General features: G+C 35.0%; 1 protein-coding gene across 11 annotated transcripts in view; it reads left to right on the forward strand.

Moving 5' to 3' along the window:
• CPLANE1 (ciliogenesis and planar polarity effector 1) overlaps positions 1 to 14315 on the forward strand; it is an 87501-nt gene that overhangs the window by 48897 nt on the left and 24289 nt on the right. For 9 of the 11 annotated variants that reach the window (XM_036225478.1, XM_036225479.1, XM_016142468.2 and 6 more), the window contains 12 exons: positions 24 to 216; positions 2430 to 2723; positions 2909 to 3676; positions 4806 to 4969; positions 6026 to 6158; positions 7532 to 7586; positions 9065 to 9169; positions 10299 to 10370; positions 11265 to 11374; positions 11693 to 11876; positions 12080 to 12229; positions 13576 to 13841. In XM_036225478.1, the coding sequence (XP_036081371.1) occupies positions 24 to 216; positions 2430 to 2723; positions 2909 to 3676; positions 4806 to 4969; positions 6026 to 6158; positions 7532 to 7586; positions 9065 to 9169; positions 10299 to 10370; positions 11265 to 11374; positions 11693 to 11876; positions 12080 to 12229; positions 13576 to 13841 (2494 nt within the window). The remainder of the gene's footprint in view (positions 1 to 23; positions 217 to 2429; positions 2724 to 2908; positions 3677 to 4805; positions 4970 to 6025; positions 6159 to 7531; positions 7587 to 9064; positions 9170 to 10298; positions 10371 to 11264; positions 11375 to 11692; positions 11877 to 12079; positions 12230 to 13575; positions 13842 to 14315) is intronic. The other 2 variants (XM_036225483.1, XM_036225485.1) reach the window with 2 other exon arrangements.

Raw genomic sequence — 14315 nt, forward strand, 5'->3', positions numbered from 1 at the left:
TATTTACATGCTTCCACACGTAGCGCACAGATCTCTGCATTTAAAGATAAATCTTCCTCAGTTCCACCTTTGGTGTCAAATGGAGTCGATGTTGCTTCACAGACACCTTTGCCAGCACCCCAGCAGACCCAGAGAAATGAACCCAGGGTTCGATTACCGGATTCTTCCGATTCTGTTAGGCAGATGCTCGAAGATGAAATGTTTAAATTAGTTCAGGTAAGCACATCTCCATATAAATAAGTAAATCTACACATGATATATATGTAAGGTTTTGAAATATGAACAGACATCCAGAAACGGACAAGTTAAAAATTAAATCACCGGGCTTCTTCGGACACCCTGTCATTCAGAAGTTCCTAACTCTAGGGCTAACTCTAGGCTGAGCTACCCACTTTCCACAGTGACTTCTTTGAGATGCAGAGCTGTGCCCAAAAGTGAAGTGGGGGATAATCAAACCAGACCAGTGGACGCCTGTTCAGAGGTATCCAAATGTTATTTTCTAACATAGCCTGTCACATCATATTTCTTAATCTCAAATTTTGTCTTGGTTTGAAATTGTCAGCTGCGTTTTAAAGTAACGTTCACTTTAACTTCCATCATATTTTTTTCACCTCGTTATCCTTTTTACTACTAACAATTTAAAATTATTTCCCTTTTCTGTTTCATTCCTTAAACATTAATTTCCCTAATCCTCTACTCATGTGTTCTACATTCTCTTCCATATCCTTTTAAGTGATGTGATATACCATTTTTATATTTGTGATACTTGATTTCTTTGAACTTACAGGCCCTGATGAGAATACTTTTCCAGTATGGCCCACTGTCCCATGAAACTTATTGAACTGACTTTATTCTTATTCTCCCTGGTTCCTTCATTTCCTTTTCCATTTAATAATACCATCTGTTTTACCAGCTTAAAGTTTTAAAAGCATTTCTCAAATTCGTTTTTGGATTTCCTAGGGACTTTGCTGGTCACTGCTCTGCATATTTAACAAATTCTCCAAATAATCCTGATGCACACAAGAGTAAGAATCACTGTCATGGTCACCCTTGCCGCCTTTCACTACCCATAGCCAGTGTTTCTCTATGCCCTCTTGCTTGTTTTGCCCGCACTGTCAGTATATCCACTTTTTATTTCTAGAGTTGTAGCCAACCTTAGAGTCTCAGAACTTCATACTTCCATTATCTTATATATGTCTTTTCTATGACATTCTTTTTCAGGTATTGTTTTAATACTCTATTTTCCTGTTTAAATTTCAGGTACAAATTTGTATACTTTATGTTGCCAATATTGTTTTAAAAATACAAATAGTGAAAGGAAATACATGAAAAGATCAGTATTAGTTACCTCTGGGGATAAGATTATGAATGTGTTTTACTTTCTTTTTATGCTTTTCTGTATTTTCTTTTGTAATAAGGATGTATATTTTTAATGTATATGTAATTGAAGGGTACCTTGTATTTTTAACCTTCTATGTTTCCTTATTGGTTTGTTTTCCCAAAAGCAAATTATTCTGTTGTCTTGAAAGACTCCCCACCCAGCTTTTACCTTCCCTTATTTCCCACTGTATTTCACAAAATCATTGGTTCTCAGTGTGGTCCCTAGACCAGTAAAATTAGCATCACTTAGATGTTAGAAATGGCAAATTTTCAGGCCCCCTTCCCAGGCCTATTGAAATCAGTAGCCCTGGGAATGGGACTCAGCAAAGAGTTCTTGAAATCCTCTAGGCAATTATTATGCATGCTAAAGTTTGAAGACTACTGCACTGCATATCTTCTCGTTATAGCTGCTATAAATTTCCTGTTCCATCCAAACCAGTGTGTATCCTAGTGGTTCCCAAGCTTTTTTGCACGTTGAAATCACATGGTTATCTTAAAAAATAATAATCCTGGCTCCTATCCTGACATTCTGATTTTATTGGCGTGGGGTGTGATTTGGCCATCGGGATTTTTTAAAAATGCTGCTCAGGTGGTTCTAATGTGCAGCACAAGTGCCTTTCACCTAGTTAGCCCTTCCATGGGAACTCCTCATTCTTTACTCGTTTGCTAATCTCTGCTGTTCTTTCCTGAAAATCTGTTCATGAGACACCCATTTTAGGAATTCTTTAATTACCCTCACCCCACTCCATCATATCACTCCTTTATGATCCCTGGGATGTTTATGTAAACTGCTTCACAAATGGTCCTAAATCTCATTCATGAGTTTATATTCCCAGTTGATAACTCCTTGGACACAGGAAACTATTCTTTTTTTCCCTTTTTTTTTTAAAAAAATCTCTCCCAGCTATGCTTCCTGTTCAGCATTCATGGGTCTCACAGATATTAAGACAAAGGTATGACTATTGTGGAATACTCAGATGACTGTTGTTGATTTCTTAAATTTTTTCATTATATTTTAAGATGTTTCTTTAATTTTTATTTTATTATAGCTGCAACAGATCAACTTCATGAGCCTAATGCAAATAGTAGGATCATCCTTTGCTAATCTCCCAGATATACATCACCTTCTACAGCAGTCTCAGACTATGCATTTGGCGAGAAGCCAGGTATCAAATCCTGCAAGAGGGAGTAGTGTTGAAGACGCCAGAAGAAATGTGAAGGAAAGATTTTTCATTAATCCTCAGTCCATGGGAGGAGAGCACACGAGAGAGCCTGGCAAGAATGGCCCACACTGCCCCACAGGAATCGTGCAGCCTGATCAAAATAGTAATGGAAAGTCACAGGTAACTTGCATTTAAAAATACGATAAAGTTGTCCTAGTAGTTCAACTGTCGATTTTATTATTTGAGTAGATAATATTTTTGGCAGTTACTATATTTCACTCCTCCAAACATATTGAACATCATTTACAAAATAAGGAGTTTTTAATATATCCTAAGCTTACCTAGTAGCTTTTTTTCTTTTCCAGAATGTTCCACATGGGAGTGTTCCTTGTCAATTAGCAGGCCAGCCCCAAAATGGAGGATTACCTCCAGCATCTCAAAGCTTACCAACCACTTCGTTGTCTTCAGCTCCTGCTGCAAATACTCACCTCTACCTCTTGTCTTTATCTTCTGCCATTCCGAAGACACCTAGACTTATCCCAGCTGCAAAAGCTTTCAGACCTGGTGATGGTTTTCCTTTGCTTCAGTTTCAGCCTAAGCATGAATTTAAGCCTCTTTCCTTCCATACAGAAAGAGTTCCACAGGTTCCCTTCAGGCCTCCGCCACAGCCAAGGGAGGCATGGGGATCATCTGACTCCTCACATCCTCCTCTGCCACAGAGAGGAGTGCACACTACTTCAGCGTCCCATTTGAATTTGAGCCAGTATAATACGGAAGCCATAAAAAAGGCAGTCGAGCAGAAGAAATGGGAAAAAACAGTAAATACAGAAATTCCTAAGCATATGAACTCGGATCAGTATATGGGACAAGAAAACTTGACACCTCAACAGGATTCTTCAATATTTATGAAACCCGAAAAACTGTTTAATGTTAAGCCAGGACCCCTCGAGATATCTTCTCAGAATTCCTATGGACTTCCGTTATTGCACCTGCAACTTAAGCCTCCGAATGTATTTTCTTCTGTCTCAAGAGCATCAGTTACAGTTCCCTCAATACCTGTCAGTACTGTAGCAGAAGAAAGAAAATCCCCAAAGCTATTATTACTTCATTCATGTCTGTCTCAGGAAAATATGGTAATGTTTTTTACAGGATGATGCAAAAGCACAGTCCTGCATTTTTCATACTATAAATACTATACATTCAATGATAAGCTCTTATACATTTCTTTTATAAAAATAATTCTTCTGTTATTGAACATATAAAAATCTGGTTTAAAATAATCAGTATTTTAAAGGCTTTAGGTCCTTCTCGTACATCAATACCAGAATTTGCTGCTCTTTCACACACATTTCTTCTACTTAGAGAAGAAATAAGTAGTAAAATAAAATGACCAGTACTGTCGTGTGTGTGTGTGTGTGTGCGCGCGCACGTGTGTGTGTCCCTAGAGAGAGAAAGGGCATTGTTGGAGGTGCCTAGAAATGGTGATATGATTGCCCGGAATCTTTTATAGGTTAAAGTTGTCAAATGGAGTCAGGTCTGTAAGAAGTTATGCATATTTAAAAAACAAATTATACACTTAAAACACAAAGATTAAATCTTAATAAACCTACCAAATCCTTTTCAAAGTTTTAACCTTTGATTTATGAAATTCAAATTGTTTAGGCTTTAATTTTCTAAGTCAGTAGTGTACCATGATAGGAAGGAAATTGAGTAATTCATTCTCCGGTGGTGTATTTTTTAAGATTTGAAGATAGTAATAGGGAAAAATGGTTATTTCCTTAGAAGTACTTACCATGCCTCTTTCCTTCTAAACATATACTGAACAGGAAAAAAAGGTTAAAGCCTTGGAAAAGTACACTTTTTAAGAAGGATTTAAAGAAATTTTTTATTAGAAGAGTATCACGAACCCCTGTTAGCATCATGCAGTGTCAGAGGTTAGCAGCATGCTGCTAATGTGTTCCGTCTATAACCTCCACCCTTCTGCATCCTCCCTGTTTCAAAGAACTTTAAATGTTAGACATTATGTAATTTCACTTGAGATTTTAATATGGAAAAAAATGTATAAAATAGGAAGACCCAATTGAAATTTGCAGCACTCTAAAATCATTTAAGATTTAGATACTCATTTTACCAGTCCAAATCAATTTGTTACCTTTGACATGTTCTATCTCTTTCATATCTTAGTTTAAACAAATGTTTTTTAACATTGCATAATTGAGGTTTGTAAATTTAAATTAATATGCTTTGTTTTTTTTCTTATAGTACAAAACCCCACAGCTTATTCCACTTGAAAACCTGATTGCATTTAAGCAAAGCCAACAGAAACTAACACATTTATTTGAACGAGGTGACTCTGAGCTCCATCAGCTTCTAAAGGTCAAAATAGAACCATCTGAAGTGAGACAAGGAAAGGACAGTAAAAAAAGGCAAGTTTTAAGTGAAATTTTATTTGAGAATATCATGTACCTCCAAATTTATTAGTTATAAAGATGGAAGTTATCTGGTTCGACGTCCTGTCCTATACACAAGTGCATGTTCAGTTGTCTTGTCTTATGCATTCGAATACATCTTGTGATAAGGAAAATTCCTATATTTGAGAGACAAATACTATTTTTTCAATTTTTTAAAATTCTTACGAGCATTTAAGCTTACTTCTTATCAAATCATCAGATTGGCTAAAGTAAACTCATAAAAAAAATTGAAAGAAATTCTCTCCTGTCATTCATAAGCTAGAGGATTCTTCCACATTTTTTTGTATTAGGGTAAGCAGTCATCTTTTGGAACACACATATTTGGTATCTCGTGCAATACAATAATATTTATTGTTACTCATCTTACCACATACTCTAGACTCTTACATAGAAAGGCTGTGACTTCTGATAAAAAGTATTTAAAGTGTTTTACTCATAATGGATGTTCAATACAGGTATCGGCTAGTAAATTAATACTGATCTAAAAAATCCTCTAAAAATTTTGCTTTTTCAGACCCTAAATTCTACTCCCAGTGCTTTCTTCCAAGAAATGTTTCCTTTCACTTTTAACAGATATTCCCTCTTAAAAATAAGTCTTCCCTTTAACTTTTAGGCCTCTCTTTTCTCCTTGCTGGGATTTTGCTGAGGTGACTAAGTGTGCTTAACTTCTTTAAATAAGTGAATGGCGGTATTCGGAAGAGAGGGCCAGCTTAGAATCTGCAGAAAAAAGTTTAAAAATTACCTAAAAGGTATAACTCTGGCCTGAGATTCTAGTGATTTACACAGAAAAGTCAGTTCAGTCGTAGAGGAACTAGAAATAACTTTCATGTGTCTCTGACTTTTGCTTGTATTTGCTTGTATTCTAGCAGAATATATCTTGCTAATTTAATTAAATGCCATTGAAAATAATTTGACAGTTTTTATAACTATCCCCCTATATAGCATGATACAAATAAAAAACTGATATTACTAAAATAGTAAAAATATATTTTACACTGTTGTTTTTAACAGGCAAAGACGACGAGCTGAAAAAGAGCTACAAGAAAAAGGATCAGAGAAACTAAAGAGAAAACCAAGTGTGACTTTCCAACCAGAGGATGCCATCATTAATGATGATGATTCAGAGATAGTTATGAAACCCAAGGTATATAGAAACCACTATACATTCTTCCCTGGTGTACATACATGTACACAGAGTTTAGAATGTCTTCGTGGTTTATGTAGTCTTGTGATTGCTGAAAGCTTCTGACTGTTACCAGGAGAATTTTTACATCATTAAGTACATAAATTCCCGCTGTGTGCCTCCGTGGAACAGTAGACATCAGTCATGAATTTGGAAAGCAACTTGATGGTAAATCAAAAACTGTAGTGTAGAGCATCTGCCTACTTGACTTTTATATTTGAAATTACTGTTTTTCTTCTACGACATTTTAATGCACATCATATGTTATCTGGGTTTGTCCTATTACAGTTTCACCTATCTTTTTTATGCACCTTAAGATTTCTAAAATACAAGTTTATTATATAGCCTATATTTTATTTTATTTTTATTTTATTTTTTTAATTAAGTTTATTGGGGTAAGTAATGTTGGTTATGGTTAATACACATATAATTTTCAGGTGTACATTGTAATTTAACATCTGTAATTCTATTGTGTGTTTACCACCCAAAGTCCAGTTTCCTTTAGCTACCATATATTTGACTCCTTTTATCCCATCTACCACCCCTCTCTCCCTGCCTGCCCTGCCCCCACCTTCTGGTAACCACTAGTCTATAGTCCATGTTCATGAGTCTATTTGTTTGTCCTGTTCCTTTGTTGCTTTTAGGTTTATATCCCACATATAAGTGATATCATGTGATATTCAACTTCTTCTGTCTGGCTTATTTAGCTTAGCATGATTATCTTGAGTTTTATCTATGTTGTTACAAATGACAGTATTTCATCTCTTCTTATGGCTGAGTAATATTCCACTGTATATATATACCACAGCTTCTTTAGCCAATCATCTATTGTAGGACACTTGGTTGCTTCCATGTCCTGACCACTTTGAATAATGTATAACCTATATTTTTAAATCAGATCTTTTTAAATATTCCTTGTAAATTTGGTAACACTGTTTACCAGTTTTTGCAATAGCAGCTTAAACAAACAAATAGTTTGCTTACATGGATTTTAAAAGGCAGACTTTTTCATTAAGTCCTCAAAAGCATGTCTGGAGGCATCTAGCAAAAATGTTGAGTCTGTGAATAACAGAATGGGGATACTATTCGAGTGTTAAAGCTACTCTGCAAGAGAGATTTCACATTATAATTTAGTAATTGCATTAAGTTGGTAATGCTCTTTTTTATTATTTATTGACTTGTGAATTTAGAGAATTCCTTTGTAGAGCTACTTTGATATAGTAAATAAATATTTCTAGAATTATATGATTTGAGCCTATACCTAAGAAGTAACAATTCTCATAGCTATTATATATTTTTTTCATAATAATAAATGTCTTTGCGGATTCATTTAGGAACAACATGAACATCATGGTTCCCAGCCTTTGGATGACTTTGAAATTCCTTTTGGTATGTATATGCATGATTAATGTAATGTCTAAGTTCAGAGTTAAGGCTTTCTAGATATCTATAAATATGTATATAAAAATGAGACTAATTCTCACGTTATCTTTGACAAGATAGGGTATGTGTGTCTATGTGTTTTGATGTGTTATCCACTGCTTGACAAACTATGGCCAAAGGCCAAATCCAGACCATGCTTGTTTTTGTTTTTAATCAAGTTTTATTGAAACAACCAGGCCCATTTTTTCAGGAATTGTCTATGACAGTTTTCACACTACAGCAGCATTCAGTTGTTATAAAAAGGGATCACATGGTTCACAAAACCTAAAATGTTTACTATTTGGCCCTTTACAGAAAAAGTTTTCCAACCCCTATAGTGGAGCAATGCAATTAATTAGAACCTCAAATAAGATACCAATATATAAGGCCAAAAAAAAAAAACAGTGGAAGAATATGCCTATGAGGGTCTAATTCATCATAGAAAATACATGCACATTTAAATAAAGCAATCAGTTCAGAAAAGAGAACTTGCGTATTGATAGTAAATTTTCTTGAATTGGTCAATTTATTTCTTACCACCGAATGTATGTATTATTCCCTAAGCCTTTCTCAGTAATTTTTATAAACATATACACACTCTTGTGTATGTAAGGCTATTCACTCTCATACCTTCAGCTCTTAAATTATTTTCATGATACTCAAATATACATTGTTTTCTACTGTCACCTTAAATTCAGCATGTCCAAATTTTGAGTTGGAATCTTCCTGTGAGATATCATTATCTTGACATGTAAGGATTTTAATTTGAAAGTCACCCTTGATTCAGCTCTCACCTGTTGCCCCATTCCTTCACTTAGTCCTTGACCTGGTCCTCCCTCTTTTTCTCGATCCCACTGTGCTGCATCAGGCCTCTGCACGACTAAACCAAGATGCCACTGCTAGGTATCTGGCCTCTGACCTGCTTCTCCCATCTCTCAGCTTCCTAATCCATTTGGTGGTGTTCTTTCCCACTAACTTGATACACTTATTCTACTTAGTCTCCTGGGTGATCACCCAGGAAAACCCACATTTAAACCCCAACTCCAATATCTCAGTGTCTAGGCTGGGCATACAGAGTCCTCCACAATTTTGATTTAGATTCCACTGAGCTGCCCTTGAGAATCAACTTAGATACCACCTCATTCAGAAAGTCCATTTTGATAACAGCTTGACAACCAAACCTCGCCTCTCTTGAGTCAGGTACTCTGCTTTAGGGCTTCTCAATGATTGCTGCCAATCTTTTGTTTTATACACACACACACACACACACACACACACACACATACATACATATATATATGTATATATATATTTTTATATATATATAAATTTATTTTTTTATGGTGACATTGGTTGACGAAATCCAATAAGTTTCAGCTGTACACTTTAACAGTAAGGCATATATGTATATATATATTTACACTGTGTTTGTTGTTATATTTAAGAAATGCTAAAAGATGATGTTACTACTTCAGCTGGATTGCATTTCATGGCCTCTGTAAGAAAGAAAGCTGTAGGATGTCAGGATGCAAGTACAAATACAGATCCAGGTAAAATGCCATTTAGTTGTAAAAATTCATATGTTTCGCAATATTTAATATATATAGACTTTCTCTTCAGAACTGATTTACAGGAAATTTTACATTATGTGTTATTAGTTACTTATTTCAGCTTCCTGTCCCTAGCCCTGGTGTATACTTTACACATTTTAAACTTGAAATCAAATCTTCAGTTGAATTTATGATATCTTAATTAAAACATAATAGAGATTGTTGTTCAGAAATGCCATGGACTACAGCTTAAATTGGTAGAAGTGTTTCAAATTCAGGTTCTCTAGTCCATAAATTGCCTTCCCTGAAATTTCATGCTTAAGATTGAGAGGCTCGGATTTTTGGCCAATAAAGTTGAATAGGAAGAGGGCTAGATTGGGTTTAACATGGGAATGGTATGGGTGACTGTGTCCAAGAATAGAGGAAATAAATGTTGGGGGAGCTGTTTGGAATTTTGCCTAACAAACTTCCTCATTAATATGTGCTCTGCCCTTTGTGTGTTAGTAATTCTTTTATATATTTGAGATGCAGTTTCTATTAATTATATGGAACCTTGTAATATTTGTCTTTCTCTGTCTGATTTATGTCACTTAGCATAATACCCTCCAGGTCCATCCATGTCATTGCAAATTGTGAGAGTTCATTGTCTTTTTTTTTTTTTTTTTATGGAAGAGTAATATTCCATTGTATATATGTACCACATCTTTATATAGTCGTTGATTGATGGGCATTTAGGTTACTCCACTATCTTGGCGATTGTACATAATACAGTAACCACAGGGATGCATATGTCTTTTCAAAATAGTGTTCTTCAGTTCAATCATTTGAGACTTCTTACATTTATCATTAAGAAAGCCTTTGAAAGTTCTTTGCTGCTGGGTAGTCGTCAGCCTATTTTCTAGGAGTCTGTTATTCATCCAAGTAATCAGGCCCAGAATATAAAAAATAATAAGATCTGAAATTATCATATTAATTTTTTTAGAATAAAAAATTTAAGCTGTCAATCTACTTTTCTATTACCTTATATAACCAATTTCTTAAAATCTACATTCATATATTTAATTTTTTCTGTTTGCAAAACCTTTTTTTTCTGTTTTCTCTTTTTTGCCTCAAATCTCCTGATTACAAGATAAAGAAGCTGCTTCTCAAGAAGTTGTTTTTGAATGTCATAAAAATCAACAAATCATTTCCTCCACATCAGGTGTGATTTCTTTTTTCTTTTTTTTTTTTTTGAGAAAGCATAATTAATTAAAGATTATGTCTGCGTGTTGCCAAATTAGGAGTTACAGTCCCCCATAAAAAAAAGTTAAACCAATAAATCAATCTCATAGAGATAGAATGATAATTTAAATATTTTCACTTTCCTTCTTTCTAGTTTTATGGTTGTCATGGTTTAAATTCAAGCCTTGGTACCAAGTTTCCAGTACTCAAATAACAATGAGTTGTATTTTGCATATAAAATTTGAAATTAATCTTTTCTTTTAAATGCTGGGAAATAAGATTAGACTATCTGCTGACCTATTGTGATAGGTTTCTTTATCTTACCTTTGAATAAGAAACTAATGAGTATTATAATATTTAGATGTTAAACAATTTAAGTGGTAAAATTTAGCTATGAGCTCTTTGAATTTACTAAAAACCACCTAATTGTGCCCTTTTAAAGAGTGTGAATTATATCTTAATAAAGCTATTAAAATAAACAAGTAAATAGTGTTGAAAGTAAAAAAGAAATCAGGTATGGATTAATTTCCTAAGATTTGGTTTTATTGAAATTTTCCTAAATAAACATGACAGTATATCTGAAATGAAAATAAGAAATAAAGCATTTTCTTGACATGACTTAGATACTTTATTATTATTATAAATTGTTCATATGAGAAAAGAATACTCAGTCTGCATTCAACTAAGAATTACTCTAGATTAAATTGCCTTTAAAATAGTATTTGCCGTAATTTAATTATACCTGTGAAATTTCTACTTATATCTTCAACAAATACATTTTATGTTATTTGTTGCTAATTTGTTCTTATGAAGTTAATGCCTTAGAGCTATTTATGGATTTTATATTTCTGGTTTTTCTTTTCTTAATTTTCAGAATGTGAACCTTTGAATGTTCCTCAGCAGTTGGCTCTAGGTGCATGTCGAAAGCTCAAACTCTCCACTGAAATATCAGAGAAACCTTTGTCCCCTTCAGCATCTGATGAGGTACTGAATTTGGTTTGTGTTTTATTCAGAAGTTTTACTAATACCTTTATGTTAAGATTTATTATGGTCATTCTCATTTTTCAGTTGTATAGATGAAATGAGTCTAAAAATCTCACCTATGTAGCTTTTTTGGAAAAGTCAAAAATTAAAATTTAAATATTATACTCCAAAATATTGCAAACTAAGACCATAACATACTTCCCGCAGCTTTCTTTGGTTTTAAGATTAAACTTTTTTACTGCAGAGCTTGGGATGGGCAGAGTGGCTATATAGAGTAAAAGAATGAAACCCTTTTTGATTTTATCTGTTTTGGCTTAGGTCGGACACACTTACATAAATGTGATTGACATTGAAGCTGATGATCTAGAGGAATTACCTGTCAGAGAAGAGCCTTCAGATGATATTATCAGACAGCATCTAGAAGTCCCATCTTCCGCAGAGTTACATTACATGGCCACTTCAGTTACTAGTGCTGTTCCCCTGCACAATTTTAAGAGTCAAGGTATTTTTTTCCTACTTTTTAAATAAACGTTTTGAAAAGTTATTTAATATAGCCTTGTTAACCATACTTAATCTCTTAGCCGTCCTGATCTATCTGATCCACTGTACTTTTGGATGTTTAAATTCATACCAAGGCATGTTCTGTTAATCTTCCAAATACCTTGTTTAGAATCAATCTTTGTGTGCCTTTTATATTCTTGTTAGAATCTGACAGTTCTGCTGTGGACTTATTTCTTAAATCTGCAAAAGTTTCTCCATCCTCTCTGGATAGAAGAAGCCAGAGAGCAGGCATTGCAAAAGCAAAGGAGCCTGGTATCACGTCACCCACATCATCAGAAATACAGCAGGACAAAGGTGAGGGCCCTAGATGTATAGCATGACTCCTCCCCTTCCCCGAATTACTGTTCTATTAGAAATAAGCACTAACACTTGGTAATTGCAAAAGAAACAAGAAAAAGGCTTTTCCCTTGCTATGGGGAGTGAGGGCAGATAGGTAAACGGGATGGATTTCCAAAGCAGGGACCCATGGATATTTTGCAGGGAGATTACAAATCTATTTGTGCATGTGTCTTTTCTCAAGTAATGAGGCTAAAAATAAATACTCTGTTGTATTTCATGAACGTTTTGGTGTTAAAAAGGAATTTTCATTTAAAAAGGTGAGAAATTTTAGAATAGCACATAGAAAATACATAGGCATGGTAGTCAACAGCATATTATTAGCAAAATATTTCATTTTATAGTCATCAATCAGGTTGCATTATTGTAAAATATTTGCAAGCTTTAGAAGAATATTTCTTCAAAATCTAGTTATTGCATCCTGTGAGCGTTTGGATTAATACGCAATCGGACTTTCTACAACAGGAGGTCTTCTGGGTTCCACAGTTATTAGAAGGAGTAGGCTCAGTTTTGTGGTTGTCCAGTACTTAGGTGCAGAGTCCTGCACTGCCCATTGCTTGTGAACAGCAGGCACTCAGAAGTGAGGAGCAAGGAAGGGATGAGTGGCAGGGCATGTATGTTACTGCTTGCATAGACAGGTAAGTGCCAGTATTTCAGATTTTGAAGCCATTGCCCTCTCTTCTGTTACATGGTGAAAGGATTCTGCTAGGTGTGTGGGTAGTGGAGGCAGGATGTATGAAGCTAGCATACATCTAGCTTTCAGCCTGGGGAAGTGAAAAGAGCATGGTATTTAGACTCAGATAGAACAGACCTGGGTTTCAATCCCCTTCTGTCACTTAATAATACCTTGGAGACTTTTTGCAAGATAATTATCATTATCTCATCCTCACTTGTATCTCTGAGGGACTCAACCTTACAGGGTTGTCATAAGGGTTACATCTAGCCAAATGCCTGTGGCTACTTAGGTATCCTGTTAGTTTGTTTTCAAGTAAAGTTTTAAAAAGTCATTAAGATATGAAAGTTGCTTTTGATGGAGTATATTTTCGTAGCAGAGGATAAAAGTAATATTCAAACTGCCTTGTGCATGGAGGTTGGTGGTCATAGTAACAGATATGTATTCTTATCTCAACAGACAAATCTCAAGTCAAGAAGCTGAAATGGTATTTCTAAGTATATTAAATTAAAACTGATTTGAAAGGGATTATTATGTTGACTTAAAATAAGATCTTCAAAAAATTAAATCATCAGCATCTACCTCTCTTTTCATTATAGTCAATTTTGATATTACCTTTATTGGTATTTAGATATGCCAAAGCCAGAATTTCAAGTCAAAGAACAGAGCTCAAAGTCAGATGCTGCAGAAGATTATCGGCTGCCAGCTGACCTTCTGCAGGAACTACTGCAGGATGTCTCTGCCACTCGTCCTGCGCCGAGCTCTGCAGCTTGCCACCTAAAGCATCTCACCGCCAAGCTTCAGGAAATTGATGAACAGCTGCTAGCCATACAGAACGTTGCTGAAAACATAGAGCAGGATTTCCCCAGACGTGGAATGCTAGACCAACATTATAAGGTACACTGTCTTTATTTTAGTTTGTTTGGTGCTGAGTTATTAGGTTTATGATGTTATATAATTTTGGACACTGGATTTTTCAAAATAATAAGTTTGGTTTCTTTAAGCTAGGTTTTCTCAACCTCAGCATTACTGACACTGGGGCCTGGTAATTCTTTGCTGCTGGAAGCTGCCCAGTGTATTGTAGGGTGTTTGGTAGCACCCCTAGTCTTTACCCGCCAGCTGTCGGTAGCATTCTCTCTAGCTGTAATAATCAAAAAATGTCTGCAGACATTGTCAAGTGTCCCCTGAGGGGCAAAATTGCCCCAGTTGAGAATCACTGCCTTAAGCTTTTAAGGAGTAAACCCATGGTTCCTACCATGAAAAGAAATATATGAATTACAAAACCAGAACGTGGTTTTAAACAAACCCTGCTCCTAATTGAGTATCATTTTCTGCAGCAAGTTGTTTATAACTTTACAAATATTGTTGTCC

This window comes from Rousettus aegyptiacus, unplaced genomic scaffold (genome assembly GCF_014176215.1).
Source record: "Rousettus aegyptiacus isolate mRouAeg1 unplaced genomic scaffold, mRouAeg1.p scaffold_m13_p_8, whole genome shotgun sequence".
In the NCBI taxonomy this organism is placed as follows: Eukaryota; Metazoa; Chordata; class Mammalia; order Chiroptera; family Pteropodidae; genus Rousettus; species Rousettus aegyptiacus.